General features: G+C 41.6%; 2 protein-coding genes across 4 annotated transcripts in view; both read right to left on the bottom strand.

The window, feature by feature from the left end:
• The window catches only part of arhgef18b (rho/rac guanine nucleotide exchange factor (GEF) 18b), a 61,926-nt gene extending 56,100 nt beyond the window's left edge, over nt 1–5,826 (bottom strand). For both annotated transcript variants that reach the window (XM_054752361.2, XM_054752362.2), the window contains exon 1: nt 5,685–5,826. In XM_054752361.2, coding sequence (XP_054608336.1) covers nt 5,685–5,760 — 76 coding nt within the window. In that variant the 5' untranslated portion in view covers nt 5,761–5,826. The remainder of the gene's footprint in view (nt 1–5,684) is intronic.
• A 9,359-nt stretch (nt 5,827–15,185) lies between these two features.
• insrb (insulin receptor b) overlaps nt 15,186–16,289 on the bottom strand; it is a 247,771-nt gene continuing 246,667 nt past the window's right edge. For both annotated transcript variants that reach the window (XM_015970534.3, XM_070554166.1), the window contains 3 exons: nt 16,091–16,220; nt 15,863–15,997; nt 15,186–15,764 (listed from right to left, as the gene is read on the bottom strand). In XM_015970534.3, the coding sequence (XP_015826020.1) occupies nt 15,410–15,764; nt 15,863–15,997; nt 16,091–16,220 (620 nt within the window). In that variant the 3' untranslated portion in view covers nt 15,186–15,409. The remainder of the gene's footprint in view (nt 15,765–15,862; nt 15,998–16,090; nt 16,221–16,289) is intronic.

Below are 16,289 nucleotides of genomic sequence, written 5' to 3'. Positions count from 1 at the left end.
AATAGGTTGTGATGTTTCTATGATGGTGGCAGAGGAGTTAAGTGCCTGTCCCTTAACTGAAGGGTTGCAGGTTCAAGCCCAGTCTATTGCAGTTGTTGTGTCCTTGGGCAAGACACTCAAACGGCCTTGCCTACTGGTGGTGGTCGGAGGGACCGGTGGCGCCAGTGTACGGAAGTCTCACTTCTGTCAGCGCACCTCAGGGCAGCTGTGGCTACGATGTAGCTCACCACCTGTGGATAAGTGTGTGCATGGGTTGTGTTATAAAGCACCTTGGGGGGTTGTAGAACCCTAGAAGGCGCGATATCAGATACAGACCATTTATTCATACATTTGCTGACAAGGAAGAGAATATGCTGAGTGAATATAGTTTGTGTCAGCTTGACAATAATGTGGCTAAACACCAGCTGGTGTTTCTGAAGTTAATTCATAATCTTTAATTAATTCAATAATTTAAGGTGTAGCAACACGAATGGCCTCATTTTGTGTCCCAAAGGTCACACTTCCCCGGCTAGGTCGAGCTGGGTCGAGCTGAACTTCTGTCCCACAGATGATCCATCACAGGAGCCGTGCAGTCTGCTAAAACCATCTTTTATCTGTCTGCTGTTCCTCCGCAAGATGAAGGACACTTCAAGATTTAAAATAATCATTTTTAATAAACTCATTTTACTGTTTATTATAAGGTTTATTATAATCATCATAAATAATCATCATGGTTCATTATAAATGTATTTAATTACTGAAATTACTTATTATTCTGTGGTTAATAATAATTATTGTTTATGATAATCAGTAACCAGAAGGTCATTTGCACGTGTACACATCATGCAGAACTGAATCCAGAGTAAAGGTAACCACCTCACATGTCTTAGCTCCATAACAACAAGCTTTCTGATGCTGAGAGGGCGTGTTCTGAGGTTTTGTTAAAACCAAAAACTCCTCAGTTCAACTTCAGTTCTTGAACCAAGCAGATACTCTCCGTGGTGACGAGAGTACCAGAGGACGAGGGTCGGCCGCCCGAAGCCTCACAAAGCTGTTCTGTCAAGCAGATAGAATCGCTCCGAATAAACGCCACTTGTAACCAGCTGATGCAAAACTCCTTCAGAGTTAAGTTAAGACGCAAGCTCAACACTGTGTACCCTGCGGCAACTCTTGGACCAGAGAGTCGGTTTCACTCGGGTCTTCTCTACCTGACCGAGTACCCAGAGGCTGACAACATCCTCCGGACCTACACAGAAAATCATCTGATGGGTGAGGTAGCACACAGATTGCGCCCGATGGTGTTCTCTCCAAGAAACAATTCAGTTAGCTGCAAAACAACTTCTTCCACCCAGAACGCGTTTCTCTCTCTGAAAGAAATCTTCTGAGATCCATCCACGCATCCAGCATACGCATTTCATTTTAGTTTCCATTCAGACACAGGTTTAGGGCTGCAACAACGAATCGATAAATTCGATGAAAATCGATTACTAAAAGCGTTGGCAACGAATTGCGTCATCGATTCGTTGTGTTGCGCAACTCTTCCAAAAGCCCCTCCCCTCCTGCCCGCCGTTGCGCGCAGACCGGTGGAGAGCCGGCAGGTGTTTGTAAGAGGAACATGGCAGAAGCAGCGAGACCCCAAAAAAGTAAAAACTTCTAAAGTTTGGGAGCATTTTCAGTTAAATCAGGCGAAGACATGCAACGTTTGTAGGTCAGACTTAGCGTGGCACGGGGATACTATGGTGATGATACAGCGTCTTAAACGCAAGCATGTCAGAATCATCAGCGAGGAAGGAGAGAGCTCGGTGTCCAGGTAAGTTAAAATCTTTTCAAAAGTGATTCACCCAAGCCCCGGATTATTACACAGGCTAGACATGCCCTAAGCTCGTTAAAAAAAGTCTATAAAATTGTAAGCGCGACGCTATTAGATAGGCGGGGGGGGGACTCGCGCCGCTGCGAACCGATTCCGCCGTCACATTCCCGCAGAAACTGGTTGATCACACCGGGGCCAGACTAACATGTGGCTTTACAACCACAATGTCCTCAGAAGCGAAAACGCTTTTAAAAGGGAGGGAGGAGTCCTAACTGTTGCTGCAGGCGTGTTGTGTGAGAGTGCAGTTATATACTGGTTAATATATTTTTGGGTTCAGTTGCTTTCATGTGGCCTAATGTGAGTCTATTTGGGATCATTGGAATGATCAGCAGCATTTCTTGATGTGACTTTATGGCAGTTGCCCAGGGCATCATCGCAAGGAGGATGGCATTCATTTACTTTTGTTTTATTTGGTATTTTTCAGTCATTTTTGGAAATAGTGATTTATTTTGATTAATTCACAGCCTATGTTTAATTACATTTAAAAATTAGTTGTTTGACATCCCCAATTATAATAAATGTCTACAGATGAGATCAAACAAAACAGATGAGAATTGCCCTTAAAGAGCAAGTCACCCCCAAATAAACTTTTTTTTGCTGATAAACTAAATAAACGAGTGTCTAATCATGCTGCAGACACGTGTCATCAATAATTTGGTACTTCAGTGCATCTTAGTTAAAATTTAAATATTCTGCCTAAAACTGGCAGTGTTGTGCCGTTGTCAGGTAAAAACTCTGCACTGTATTTTAATTTAAATCTGCCACCGCTATTGGCTAAGAAGTATGCTATGATGTAAACTGGTACATTATGATGTCACAATGCTGTCGTGAGCCTGAGTGTGTGTGTATTTGTTAGCGGCTCCGCCCTCTCGGTCTGCCAGGCAACAGCATGTGTTGCATTTTTCAAACATGAAGCGGGAGTGGAGTTAGACTCTGGTAGGGGTTGACTTGCTCTTTAAGCTGTTTAACTTGGACCAAGCATTTTAGGTCACAGATAGGTGTAGCTTAGGGTCTCTGTCTATACACCTTATAAGACAATTTAGGTGATGGCATGTTGTTTTTCTGCTATTGAACTGTTTTCTAATAATGTTGTGTTTAATAAAGTGAAGGAAGGAGAAAAATAATGTTTCCCTAGCAGTTTTAAAAAATGTCCCTATGTAATCCGATTAATCGTGTCGAGACCCCATCCGATTAATTGATTATCCAAATAATCGTTTGTTGCAGCCCTACACAGGTTTGCTTTTAATATCAAGTTTTAATATCGAAGCTGTTACAAAGTGTAATTTTTAAATTGTCATTAATAAATTCTTAACTGTTTTAACCTGACTCTTCTTTGAAATGAAACAGAATGGTGTATATTTGGTTACTGAATAAGCAAATAATCCATTAAGTCTTCTGTTTAATAAATAAACTTTTGCTATTAATTTAATTATCTTAAATTAAAAATTAATCTTTGGATTAAATATAGACCAAGCCCATTGGTGTATGAACTTCTATCGATTGCATAAATATCCTAGATATTTATGCATGATATAAGTTCATATGCTAATGTGTCTGATCTTTTCTCAGGATCTAACAAAGCTGATAGCAAACAGCATTAAATCCTAGTATGTAGATTGTCTACGCTACAAAGGTTATGGCAGGAGGAAACTGTCACAAAATTAATTCCACACAGCAGAGCCGGACACAGTCCAAACCACACCTCTAATTTTAATCATGGATATTTAAACGTATGTTGATGCTTTATACACATTTTTTTTATTCGATTCTTATAAATAAACTGTTAGATTTAGGAAAAAATATTATTTTGGACATGTCATGGTTGTTCATGTGTTTTCTGATTTTCTCTCTTTGGCTTGTTTAATAAACTTATCCTGAAGTCTGAGAGGTCTCGATCTTAATGAGACTTTAACAAGCAAAAGGATCTCGGAATAAGATACGACCTTCAAAAGATAAATAAACATCTACATAGCACGTGGGGACCAGGACAAAACAGAAACTTTTGCATATCTCTGACAGATGATCTCATTTGAGACATGAGGTCATTTCAGATGAAATGCAGTCTGAACTGAGTCGTGACATAAACCTGCAGAAACCGTTGCCGTCTTCTCCCCAGCAGCCAGAGATGCTCAAACATAAACACCCAGCTTTAGATCCAGTTTTCTATTTTACTAAATCACCAGCTGAGGCTGCTGGGGTGGCAGCTTCCTCGCTGGAGGGAGAATCTGTTTGCGTCCAAATCCCACTTGTGTCGAGAGTAAACTTTTGACTCTGCAGCCGCTGCTTGATGCAGTCCAGTGGAGTTGCTGTGGCCTTTTATGGTCGGCCTTTCATTTCTTCTGAGGGGAGGATGACACATCACTGAGCGTGTGTGTGTGTGTGTGTGTGTGTGTGTGTGTGTGTGTGTGTGTGTGTGTGTTGCCACCATCCAGCTTATATTGGGAAGTTTTTCATTTTTACAGTTTGACTCAACAATAAAAGGTGGTCTCACTCTGCTACTAAAACTAGGCACCATTAACAATTAATACAGGATTTAAGGACTGAAAAGTCTTTGATTTATTACACTTAAACTTTATCGTGCTTTACATCCGTTATGTTAGTTTTATTAATCTGTTGTTGTTTTCGTAAGCGTGTTTCATTTCCTTTCCACTTTAGAGTGAAAGTCCTGAATCCTTTAAATATCACAAAAAAATGAACTAAATCCAACCTAAACTATTAGTAACATCACAATTCAGCTATAAACCACTTTTCCTAAGAAGCTGCAAACAATAGACAATGAATGCTCTCTAATTTCACAAGCAACTTCCAACAAAAGCATCTATTTTAGTGCAATTTTTACAATAAACCTGTTAGAAGAATGAGCTTTATTCATACACAGAGGCAATTCAATATGCTTTCTTAAGATTAACATTTAACACTTCACCTACAAAGGTTTGTTTTACGTGCGTTCTGTCTGTACTTCATGTTTTGTTGGGTTTTTAGGATGAAAAGAGGATGCTGACCAGGTGTGACAGAGAAGGAAATGAGGTTGCATGTTCACAAAGCTTTATGTCGATCACAAGAGGGAACTTCATATGATAAGGTGGGTTCGGTCAGTCCGAATCATGAGAAGTTCCTCCACACAAACGGCGTTTGTTCCATCATGTATTGTTCTTTTTTTTTCTTTTTTTTTTTTGGTTTGACAGAAACAGGCTCGATCAAATTCCACAGAAACCGCAAAAAGTCAAGATAAGATAATAAATATTTATAATAAATATATTATTGATTATTTCTGATACTACAGGCTTTAGGTTGCCAGTGAAAAGCATCCCCATTGAGGGATTCTTGCAGACAGAGTTAGATCACAGAGGCTGTGAGATCTGAGCTGGAGGCAAACATCAAAAGCACTTTGATCGGAGAATTCACTTCTCTACCGTCTCAGACCACCGGTCTGCGCAGATGCTGCACAAACACAGCGTTCTGTGTGTCACGCATGGGAGGACAACATGCATGCATGCATGCATGCATAAGTGGCAGCGCTGCAAGTCACTTTTCAGATAAATCATCACAGGTTCCTCTTTTGAAATGTTTCACCACATTTCTGCACTCACATTTACCCCATGTGACTCATTTTAGTTAGAGACAAGCTGGCATACTGCAACCTTCACTCACCTCTGGCCACAATTAGGTCAAAACGGTAAATAACCTCTTGGTGAAAAAGAAGTGAATGGGGTTTGAGCGAGAAGCAGAGTCCTATTTAAAAGGCTCTCTGGGGTCGCATCCTGCCTGCAGCTTCTGATGGATCCAAACACACTCAGAAACTCTGACACTGAATCCAAACAAGAAAACAGATTACCTCTCTTGAAGGACCATCTCTTCATCCAGAGTTTGGAAAAGGATGGCCAGGAGTGGTTAAGAGGTGAGTCAGCCATGGGAGCAGCTCAGCAGGGAGGCCAGCATGAACTGGGAGCTTGCTCACACTATAGAGCTGTGGCACCCAGCGGCAAGAGGGGGAGGGAGGTGAGAGGAGTGGGAGAAGGGGGGAGTCAGGGAGATGCTGGTTTGGGATTACCCCCAGCAGAAAAGTAAGCAAAAGTCTCTGAAGCAAAAATAACCACGGGGGACTATTTTAGGAAAAATGTGCAAATGTTTTGTAATAAATTCAGCTTAAAATAATAAACTTTAACAACTAAACAACCTTTAGATTGTTCAAATGTGAATGTTTGAGCAAATGAGAGAAGAAATGATAAAAAGACAAAGAAGTGTGTGTAATGAAAACATAAAGCTAAGAAACATACCTGTTTATTTTTACCCTAACCTGAGTCAAAGAGGCCCAAAGCAACATTCCTTAACTGATCAAATAAAAATAACACATCTGGATGAACTGATCAGAAGAGAAGTTGCTGCAGGAGAGAATATTTTCAGCATTGTGGCTGTTAGAGCAACCATTATGAAGTTTCATCAGCAAACGCTTTCAAGTGGAGTTCAATGCCCATCTAGTGGAGAACTTCCTGCTTTCCCCCAGACAGGAAAGCAAAACAAACCCCCAGAGCTGGCAGGTGGAAGACACTTTAAAGGGTTAGAACTGATTTTCACTAATTGCACAGACAACAATTAAAATTAAAAATGAACAAAAATATACTTACATTAGATATTTCTATGGGTAACAGGAGTCTGCATGTGGATCCTTTTTCTTTAACTCCCCAAAGTGATGAAGAAAAGATGTCTGAACTCCTTCAGGTTTCACTGAGACAACTGTCTTTGCTGAGTGCAAACAGCCAACCAGCTGCTTCCTCTTTTTCTCATTCTGTGCAGCTGAGTGGCTCCCATACACACACACACACACACACACACACACACACACACACACACACACACACACACACACACACACACATACACACACACACACACACACACACACACACACACACACACACACACACACACACCAGTGCTGCTGTGAAATGCGCTGTGGCAGCTGACACACTTTATGAAAGCACGAGTGTGAGGCAAGGTCCTGAGCATGACATGAATGATGCATTGCCTGTAAATCTTTGTGTTTATAGCACCAAGTTGTGCAAACAACCAACAAAAGTATTCAATGCTTCTTCTTGTTTTAACCATTTTTATTTATTTTTGTCTGCAGAATCCTGAGCAACAGAATCAGGTGAAGCTGGTTACCACCAGAATGTGATTTCAACCTGATGAATACTGATCTGAAAGTGGCACTTATCATGCATCCTCTTAGAATTAAATATTTACACATAATGCTTTTGCACAATGACATAAATAATGCATCTGCTCATGTCCTTCTCATGCAGCTGCATTGTTGTGCAGGAAAATGTGGATTTGTGCTGACAAAGGTCTGAGGGGGTGGAGAGGAGAAATAAAGAAAACAGGATAAACTAATAAAACTAGAAAAAGATGAATTTCTTGCACAAATGCTGTTTGAATGCTGGATAGCTGAAACTGTAAGCTGAAGCTGCTGAACAGCTGAACTGAAGCTGAAACTAAGCAAAACTGTCAAAATGAGCTGAATGTCTTGAAAGATGTAGAAGCAAAAGCACCAACAAGCAAATAAAGCACAAAAAGTAAGTGAAGAATAGAGAAAAATAAGGCTGAATAGCAAAAAATAAAATAAAAAAAAACTGAAATCTGTGAACATTGTATAAAAATCTGGACAGCTAAAATGTCTAAACACCTGTTATTTCTGTTGGACAAGTTTAACAGTTTAAACTTTACATTTAGCTGAACTGTGAAATTAGCAGCTTGTGCTAAATTTGGTAACTGATTGCTGAAGTTGTTGAATAGCTGAAGTAAGCTGAAACTAAGCTAAACTGTCAAATGAGCTGAATGTAGTGAAAGACGTGAAAGCAAAAAGCACCAACAAGCAAATGAAGCACAAAAAGTAAGTGAAGAATCAAGAAAGCTAATCCTAAAGAAAACTGAAATCTGTGAACATTGTTTAAAAAACTGGACAGCTAAAATGTCTAAACACTTGTTAGTTGAGTAGGACTAGTTTAACAGTTTAATTTTTATATTTAGTTGAACTGTGAAATTAGCATCCTATGTTGAATTTAGAAACTAATTGCTGAAGCTGCTGAATAGCTCAAGTGAAGCTGAAACTAAGCAAAACTGTTAAAATGAGCTGAATGTTTTGAAAGATTTAGAAGCAAAAAGCACCAAAATGTAAATAAAGCACAAAAAGTGAAGAACGGAGAAAACAATCCTAAACAGCAGAAAACTGAAATCTGAACATTATTAAAAAATCTGGACAGCAAGCCGGAAAGAGCTTAACGAGCTGAATGTTTTGATATAAAATTGTTGAAATAGTTAAAAATTTGAAGGAGTTGAAAAGGTTCAAAAAGTGTACAGAAGCAGAATAAGAAGGATAAACAGGAAAACAATAGTTTGAACAGCATTCAAACAATAAATAAAAATACTTATTGTGCCATGTGGGCAAGACTCTGCTGGTGGTGGTCGGAGGGACCAGTGGCGCCAATGCTCGGCAGCCTCGCCTCTGTCAGTGCGCCCCAGGGCAGCTGTGGCTACATTGTAGTTCATCCCCACCAGTGTATGAATGTGTGTGTGAATGGGTGAATGACTGATTGTGTTGTAAAGCACCTTGGGGGGTTCCAGGACTCTAGAAGGCGCTATATCAAATACAGGCCATTTACCATTTTCCATGTCGTGGTGAAGAGAGAGCTGAGTCAGAAGGTGAAGCTCTTGATTTACCGGTCGATCTACGTTCCTACCCTCACCTGTGGTCACGAGCTTTGGGTAGTGACAGAAAGAATGAGATCGCGGATACAAGCAGCCGAAATTAGTTTTCTCCGAAGAGTGGCTAGGCTCTCCCAAATGGGCCATTCCCATCTGTACCGGGTCGGCCGGGGCCGGGTAGAGTAGGTTGTTTACATATCTGGGTGGCCTGGTATTTTTCCGGGCCAACTAAGGCTCATTCTCAGCCCTCTTCTCGAGGGGGTCTGCTTCAGGCCGACCAGGGCCAACACACCCACTGCTGACAGCAAATGCACACCTTCCATTAGAGCAAGCCTCTGATTGGTGGGTAGAATCAGCCCACATGGGCTTAAGGTGAGGATGTGTGGAATCAACTGGGCCAGGCTAGGGCCGACTGGGGCTACCTGGCCCGGGCCGACCCGGTACAGATGGGAATGGCCCATTAGAGATAGGGTGAGATCAGTTCTGGGCCTTAATCCAGCATGTTTTACTGGTTTCTCTGCTCCAGCACACTAGATTTAGTGGTTGAATCACCTGTGCAGCAGCTCATCAGGCTCCACAGACGCCTGTTAATCACTTGCAAATTGAAATCAGGTGTGTTGAAGCAGGATTTAAACCAAACTGTGCTGGATACCGGCCCTCAAGGCCTGTAATTGAATAGCTCTGCTGTAGCGTAAAGCCCTTTGGAGTCCTCTGACTCAGAAAGGCGCTATACAAGTGCAGGTCATTTATCATCATCTCCCGGTTTCATGTCTCTAGTGAAGTGAGGACCTGTTGGAGGTGGATCCTGACTCGTGTCTCGTGTCAGCTGAGAAATAAGAGGCTCCAATCCAGCTGAAAAGGATTTACTGTTTAGAGAAAAGACCTGAACCTGTAGCTGATTATCTATGACTCTGAAAAGAATGGATGCTTTTCCATTTAGGAGGAAAAAACTTTTAACTTCAAGATGAATTATTTTAAGATGTTAAATAGTGGCAAACAATTGTATTGAACTTTTGACCAAACTTTCCATTCAAGTATGTGATGAGAAAAGTAAATTATTTGGGGCAAATTCTAAGAAGTGATCTCTGTGATGATGAGAATATAGAGACAGCGCTGTAAGCTGTACGTACAGGCCAACACTCTGTCACGTAACTTTAACATGACTAAATAAATGTTATTTTATTCACCTGGAAGTACAAAAACATGGAATTTTTTAAAAAGGCACACAAAAGAAGAAAAAACTTGCAGTAAGAAAGTACAAAAAGACATATTCTCCATTAATTTTATTCATAATTTTAATATAAACAGTTAATTGTTGAATAATTTACACACAGCAAGATTCTTATTCTCCTTTGAAAACATAGAAAAAATAAATCATCAAGCGTTATTTTAGTCATGGCACATTTCTGATCCTGTAAAGTCTGCATTGAATTCTGTGTGTGAGTAAAATCATTGTGTTGATTTCTGTGTTTATAAAGATAATGGCACATTTGGATCCAGTGTGAGGGATAAAGCCATTTCCATGAGTTCGGACTGTACAGATATACACACACACATATACACACCTGCTGAATGCACACACACCAATCATGTTTACAACAGTATTACCCCAAAATTAACACATCTGCAACAAAAAAAATTACTGTAGAGGTATCAGCTGAGAGACCACACACACACACACACACACACACACACACACACACACGCGCACACAACTCTGGGAACCAGTCATCGAGAGACTTGAGGACAAAGAGGAGGAGCAGCAGCAATCAGACTCTGCTGATTTGAGAGGTTGGTGATAAAACTGGAAGAGACCGCTCACAGAGTGTGTAGTAAAAAAAAAACATTCAGGATCAAAACCAGCTATGTCGCATCATCAGATCAGAGAAGAAACACCAACTAACAGCTCCATAGTGAGACACCCTTTGTCCCACAGGCCTGAAAAGAAGAGTTGGTTCAATTAAGCTGATTTTTAACTCTTTGAACTCCCTTAAAGTCTGGAAATGGTCAGAAATAAGGGGGCAACACATTTTTTCTGAAGTAATATGTTAATTTTGTCAAATTTGAGATTTAAACTTGCATCTGAATATTGCACTGTTTGTTCCTTTTAGCTTATTCTGGTATTTTTTCATCACTCAGTGTTCCTTCTTCTTTAGAAAGAAGTGTGGTGGTCTCTTCCAGTTTTTCCACCCGATTAAGTGGCAGAGAAAGAACATTAAGAAGCCTCATGGCCTGTTAGAAACAGTTCACATCTGTGACGTTAAAGAAGGCCTGGTGGTCACCGCCGTGCTGCCTGGACCGGAGGTGGCTGGAACGCGTGGCCCTCGGAGGGCCGACATTCAGAGAACACGCTTGGGTTAAAAAGCAGGGTCGAGGCCACATGTGTGTCTGGTTACGACATAGCTCTCAGACTGGAGTGGCGTTGAGCTCCTGTCAAACACATCGACAGGCTGTCTTTTCGGTGTGGTGTTATTTGTGTTTCTTTTTTTTTAAGGGAAAAAAATCAATATCCTTAAATTTAGGGAACATATATACACATTGATAACAATGACAAATTCATAATGTACAAGAGTAGTAAAACTTTACAGTCAGAACAAAACCATCGCATTTGTCCTCCCTATTTAAGCTAAAAAAATAGAAATCAACATCTCTAAAATTAATACTTTTCTCTTTAAGATAAAGCAATAATACATAGAATGCTTTGTTCACATCCTGCTCTGGGTTAGCATGCTGACCGACAAAAAATCCCTAAAACCATGTGCGGTTTTTTTATTTCCCAGGGTCAAGATCTGCTGCTATTTACAAGTTTTAGGAGCTTATTAATCATTGCATTCATTTTTAAATTATGCAACATATCAATGCATAAAAAATTGTAATCACTTGCTTCTAATCTTGAGGGATGTTTTTCTTTTTCTTTTTTTTTGCATGTGCTTTGGGGTTTTGCTGAGGAAAAAAAAACAGATCAGTGATCATCTAATGCTCAAACGGACACGTTTTTCCATGCACAAAGCAAGCCAGAGATCAGCAGAGTAGACAGAAGTTCAACAGTTTCTCTTTTTTTTTTCTCTTGTAAAATTCATCAGTCATATAATCCCAAATTACAGTATTATCTCTGCACTTACAGCTTTAAAAAACAGAATGCATAAAAAAACAAGTGTTTATTTCATGTTTGGAGGTGGAAAAATCTTCTTGTGATAGGTGGAGATGTGCCGGTGGGGGGCTGGAATAGTTAGGACCGGATGGGAGGGATCAGATGCGACATTTAGTCTTAACAAGGCACTATGTGGGGTCAGGTGTAAGGGGGAGAGGTCGTTTTGCCCTGACCTGCAACACTCCCATACGGTCACTAGAGGGCAGTCAGAACCACATCACATCTGAGCAAGAAGAGGATTCCTGATTATCTTTAAAAAAAAAACGGGGGTGGGTGGGTGGGGGGCTATTTAGGTGAAAGGTTGCATTTCAGTCAGAGTGGATAAAAAGCAGGTAGATCCTCTTCTTCCTCCTCTAAAACACAAAGCATCAGGCCGCCTCCCTGAGACGAATAGTTACAATCTAGATCTGATGTCAGATAATAAGTTCTTATGGCACATAGGATTGTCCCAGCCAGATTTCCTCCTTCGCAGGCTCCTCCTCTTTGAAAGCCTGCACATCTGTGTCCTGATCAGTCACAACAGGCCCAATCCATGGCATTGACAGAGAATAAATGATCATCATTTGATATTCACAGTAGAAAAACAAACAATACGCAACACGATCATGAAACAGGGAACATCTAGAGGAGATGTGGTACAGACTTAGAAAAGGTCCACGACTGAACACCGATAACTTTGGCTGCATAAAGACCATCACAGGTACGCTACTGTTGACTCGGCTTCTTCTGGTGCCAGAAGGAAGCAGAACTATTCATGAATCAGTTCTCTTATGGTGCGTGTTGAAAAAGTGCTGCGAGAGGCATGGAGACAAGTGACAAAATCAAGACGTTTCACATGAGACGGGTCTTGAAGTGAATTCCAAAAAAGTACGGAAGTTATTTTAGAACTTCCATGTGACAAAAGGAGGCAGGAGAGGATTTTACCACCACAGAGAGGAGCAGGTGAGGAGAATGTGATATGTGGGACAGCGTGGATGACTGGGGCTCTTTAGGCTGATTCCTCCACAGGAACTGAGGTAGACTCTGGCCACACACAAAAACCAAGACAATTACCAACTAACTAATAAATAAGCGCTCCCTGCTGCTCACCTCTGATTACTACACCTGGACGATAAAACTCATCTGTTTAAACACAATCACCATAATCGCAGTAAAACAATAAATATCCTGGTGGTTCATGGATATGGGATGGGGGGGGGGGGATACATGTTTTTAAATACTAAAAACCAGATTATATGGAGAACTAATGAGAAAATATAGAAAAGATTGGCGTTTTTTAAAAAGAAACGTTTGTATTTAGCATTAGTGTGTTTGTTTTTTATTCTCCAATCTATGATACGTAATTTAAGCACAAAAGAGTTTTGTAAAATTTAATATTTGCTGAAATGTAAATCACACCAACTCTGATCACAACCGCCGCTAAGCCATCGGATGGATGTGAGCACTTGAGCCCAGCAAGATGGAACGAAAAAATTATTTCTGCAACTATCTGAAAGCCATACCTCTCCCGTGATGTAACAACAAATAAAAACAAAAGTGCACACTGAGGCCCGTTTCTGTGTGTGTGTGTGTGTGTGTGTGTGTGTGCGTGCGTGCGTGCGTGTGTGTGTGTGTGTGTTTTAGGCCAGTTAATCTAATCATCCTGGGAGTGGCTGCAGGTTTGTAAAGGCACTGGTAAAACATGGAGGCAGCTTCTCTGCTTTCTCTGACTGGAGTCTGCTGCTAGCAGAAGGATGCCAACACTTTGGCTTTTCTAGAAGTGTTCAGCTGGATTGGCAATCACACAGGTTTGTGTCCAAAACAGGAAAAAAAAGAGGATAGCTAACTAAGATGTGTGTTTTATGACAAACAGCTGTATAAATGTGAACTAAAGAGTCCAAAAGAGTCTTTTAGCTTGTCTTTTTGAATCGATTTGAACGCAGCTAATGGGAATGTGTTTGACTTGTAGAACATCCTGAAAGGTCTCAAGAAGATTCAGATAAAGATGTGATGTTGTGGCGGTCTCTGCCAGCAGGAAGCAGGAGTTTTGACTAAATCCTGGAATGTTGGACCTGAGTCAGATAGCAGTGCACACGTCCGTCCTGATGGAGTTAACTACATCAGAATAAACGGATCAACTCCCTCCCGTCCTCTGTGAATACACGTGGAACTTTCCGTATCTGTCTCCAGACCTTCACAAACCATGGGCATTTTTCCACCAGAGCCAGCCTGAAACCCCGAGCAGTGACGTGTGGTCCAGAGCTGCAACGTCTCAGCTTTACATCTAAAATCAAACCAATTCACTCCCAAGTTGCCCCGATTCAAACAAAGAGCCAATCACACGACCTGTAACCTTAACTGGATTTTATCTGCAAACAAAAACAACCCCAGCACGATTCAACCAGAGGAAGACAGCAGAAAAATCATCTGGATCACTCCAAAGGCCTCATAACCAGGAATGCAGGTAACTTTGTGAGTACTCGAATACCAGGTGTTTGGTACTCATCTCATGTAGGACTATAGTGGAAGGAGAGGGGGTGCGCTCAGATTGTGAGTTTCTGATGAGCAGATTGAAAAACCGCTCATACGGATGCAACGTCAGAACGCAAACTGGTACCTGTGCACCGGCCCTGCTCACAACCCTTCATAACCCTTTGATTTGTAGTCAGGTGGGATTTTGCAGCAGGAACTTTGCCTCCATCTATGGTGACTGCTCTGATATGAAAAGAGGGATTTCTCCTCCAGATGCAGCAGGAACTTGAGGTCTGACACTTGCGCAGAGAGCGCTGACGGTAGATTTGTGTGATTTCTGGGGTTAAAAACAAACAACACTAGCAAAGGCTGTGGTGAAAAACCTTACGGATATGAACTACAGTATTTACAAAAACATCATACAGTATATAAATCAAGTATGGGTGGGAAGCACCCATACTTCTTATATACCATATATATAATATATATTTAGATTTGTCTATAACTACTAAACCATATGAAAGCAGCAGCTATTGGTCAGTCTGATGAACTCTTTCTTGTCCAATTATTGTTTAAATATCCTTCAGCCACATAATGAGGACAGAGAAATAAAAAAGAAGGGAAGGGAAGCCAATAAATTAAAACTATTCACTAAACACCGGATTAATCTGTGTGCCGTTTGGAATTCTGCAGAACCAAAAACACAAAATCTTTATTGGAGGAATCAGATGTTCTACTTTTGAGTCTTTGCAAGTCCTCCCACTGATTAAGGTGTACAAAAAGGAAACAAGTTTAAGAACGCTGAGAGACACGATTCTTTCTTTGCAGGCCACGTAGAAAAGGCCACAATCTGAGTGGAAGTTTGGAGAGAACAGAAACAATCAGAAACGTGGAAATGCAGAGAAAGTCTTGTGGCACGAGCAGCTGTCCTGGTTGGCTAAAGTTTGCTGTGTTCACAGTTTTCAGTTTGTTATTTATTTAAACGCCGCCCCACTTTTTCTCCATCACGAGGAGTCCTGGAAACATGGCTGTGTGTCACCACAGATTCATAGAGTCTGATGTGTCGTGGAGCAAGTTTTATAAACGTGTTTGCATCCCTTGCTTGCCCGTCTTGGACAGCGGTGAGGAAGAAACGGAAAAGTCCTGAGATCTGCGTCTTTTCTTCCTCTACGAATAAGAAAACTGTGAAAAGAACAGAAAATTCAACTGGAGGGGGGCAAAGGTGAATCGAGTCTTTTTTTAGGAATAAGGAAATGTTAGGATGGGCTGGATCTGGGCAATGATAGGATTCTTCCGTTTTTCTTGCCACCGTTCATGTGCGTGTAAGGAACGTGTTCCTCGTAGTTCCCCCTGAGGGCCACCGATGGCCCGCTGTCCCTGCCTAAGCTCTCCTCTCTTTGGGAATAAGAAGAAGGGTCCAGGGGGATGCTCTCCATGTTGTCCAGGTCCAGGTCAAAGTCCTCTGTCTCGGGGACTTTGTTGTCCTCGCTGTAGAAGAAGGAGACCTCCTGGAAGGATGGGTGCAGGTCGTCCCGCAGCATCTCGATGATATCCAGGAATGTTGGACGCATCTTAGGGTTGTACTGCCAGCACATCTGCATTAGGCAATGCCTAGCAACAGAAGACCGAGACAATGAGAAAAGACTCAAACAGATCACTGCGAGGACTCCTCATTAAAGAATGGATGAATGAACAAATTCCGTGTTTACATTCTCTCTGGGCAGTTGTCCGGGCGGTCCAGGAACCCTCCGTCCATCACAAACTTCAGGACCTGCTCGTTGGACAAACCCTGGTAAGGCTGCTCTGCTAGCGTGCTGATCTCCCACAGCACAACTCCAAAAGACCTACACACACACACACACACACAACAACGTGGTGACAGGGTGAGCTGACGGGATAACAGAGCTTACACAGCAAGTCGCTGAGGCGTGGCGTACCAGCAGTCTGAGTGAGCCGTGAAGACTCCGTCCTTCAGAGACTCCGGAGCCATCCACCTAACGGGAAGCAGACCCTTCCCTCCTTTACGGTAGTAATCGGTCTCGTAGATGTCTCGAGTCATGCCAAAGTCTGACAGCAGGAGATCAATGCATCAGGACCGACTCTGAAACCCAAATCTGCCTCAAAACCAAAAACACA

The sequence above is a fragment of the Nothobranchius furzeri genome, chromosome 8, assembly GCF_043380555.1.
Source record: "Nothobranchius furzeri strain GRZ-AD chromosome 8, NfurGRZ-RIMD1, whole genome shotgun sequence".
Taxonomy (NCBI): domain Eukaryota; kingdom Metazoa; phylum Chordata; class Actinopteri; order Cyprinodontiformes; family Nothobranchiidae; genus Nothobranchius; species Nothobranchius furzeri.
This window is presented reverse-complemented; position numbering and strand designations above follow the sequence as displayed.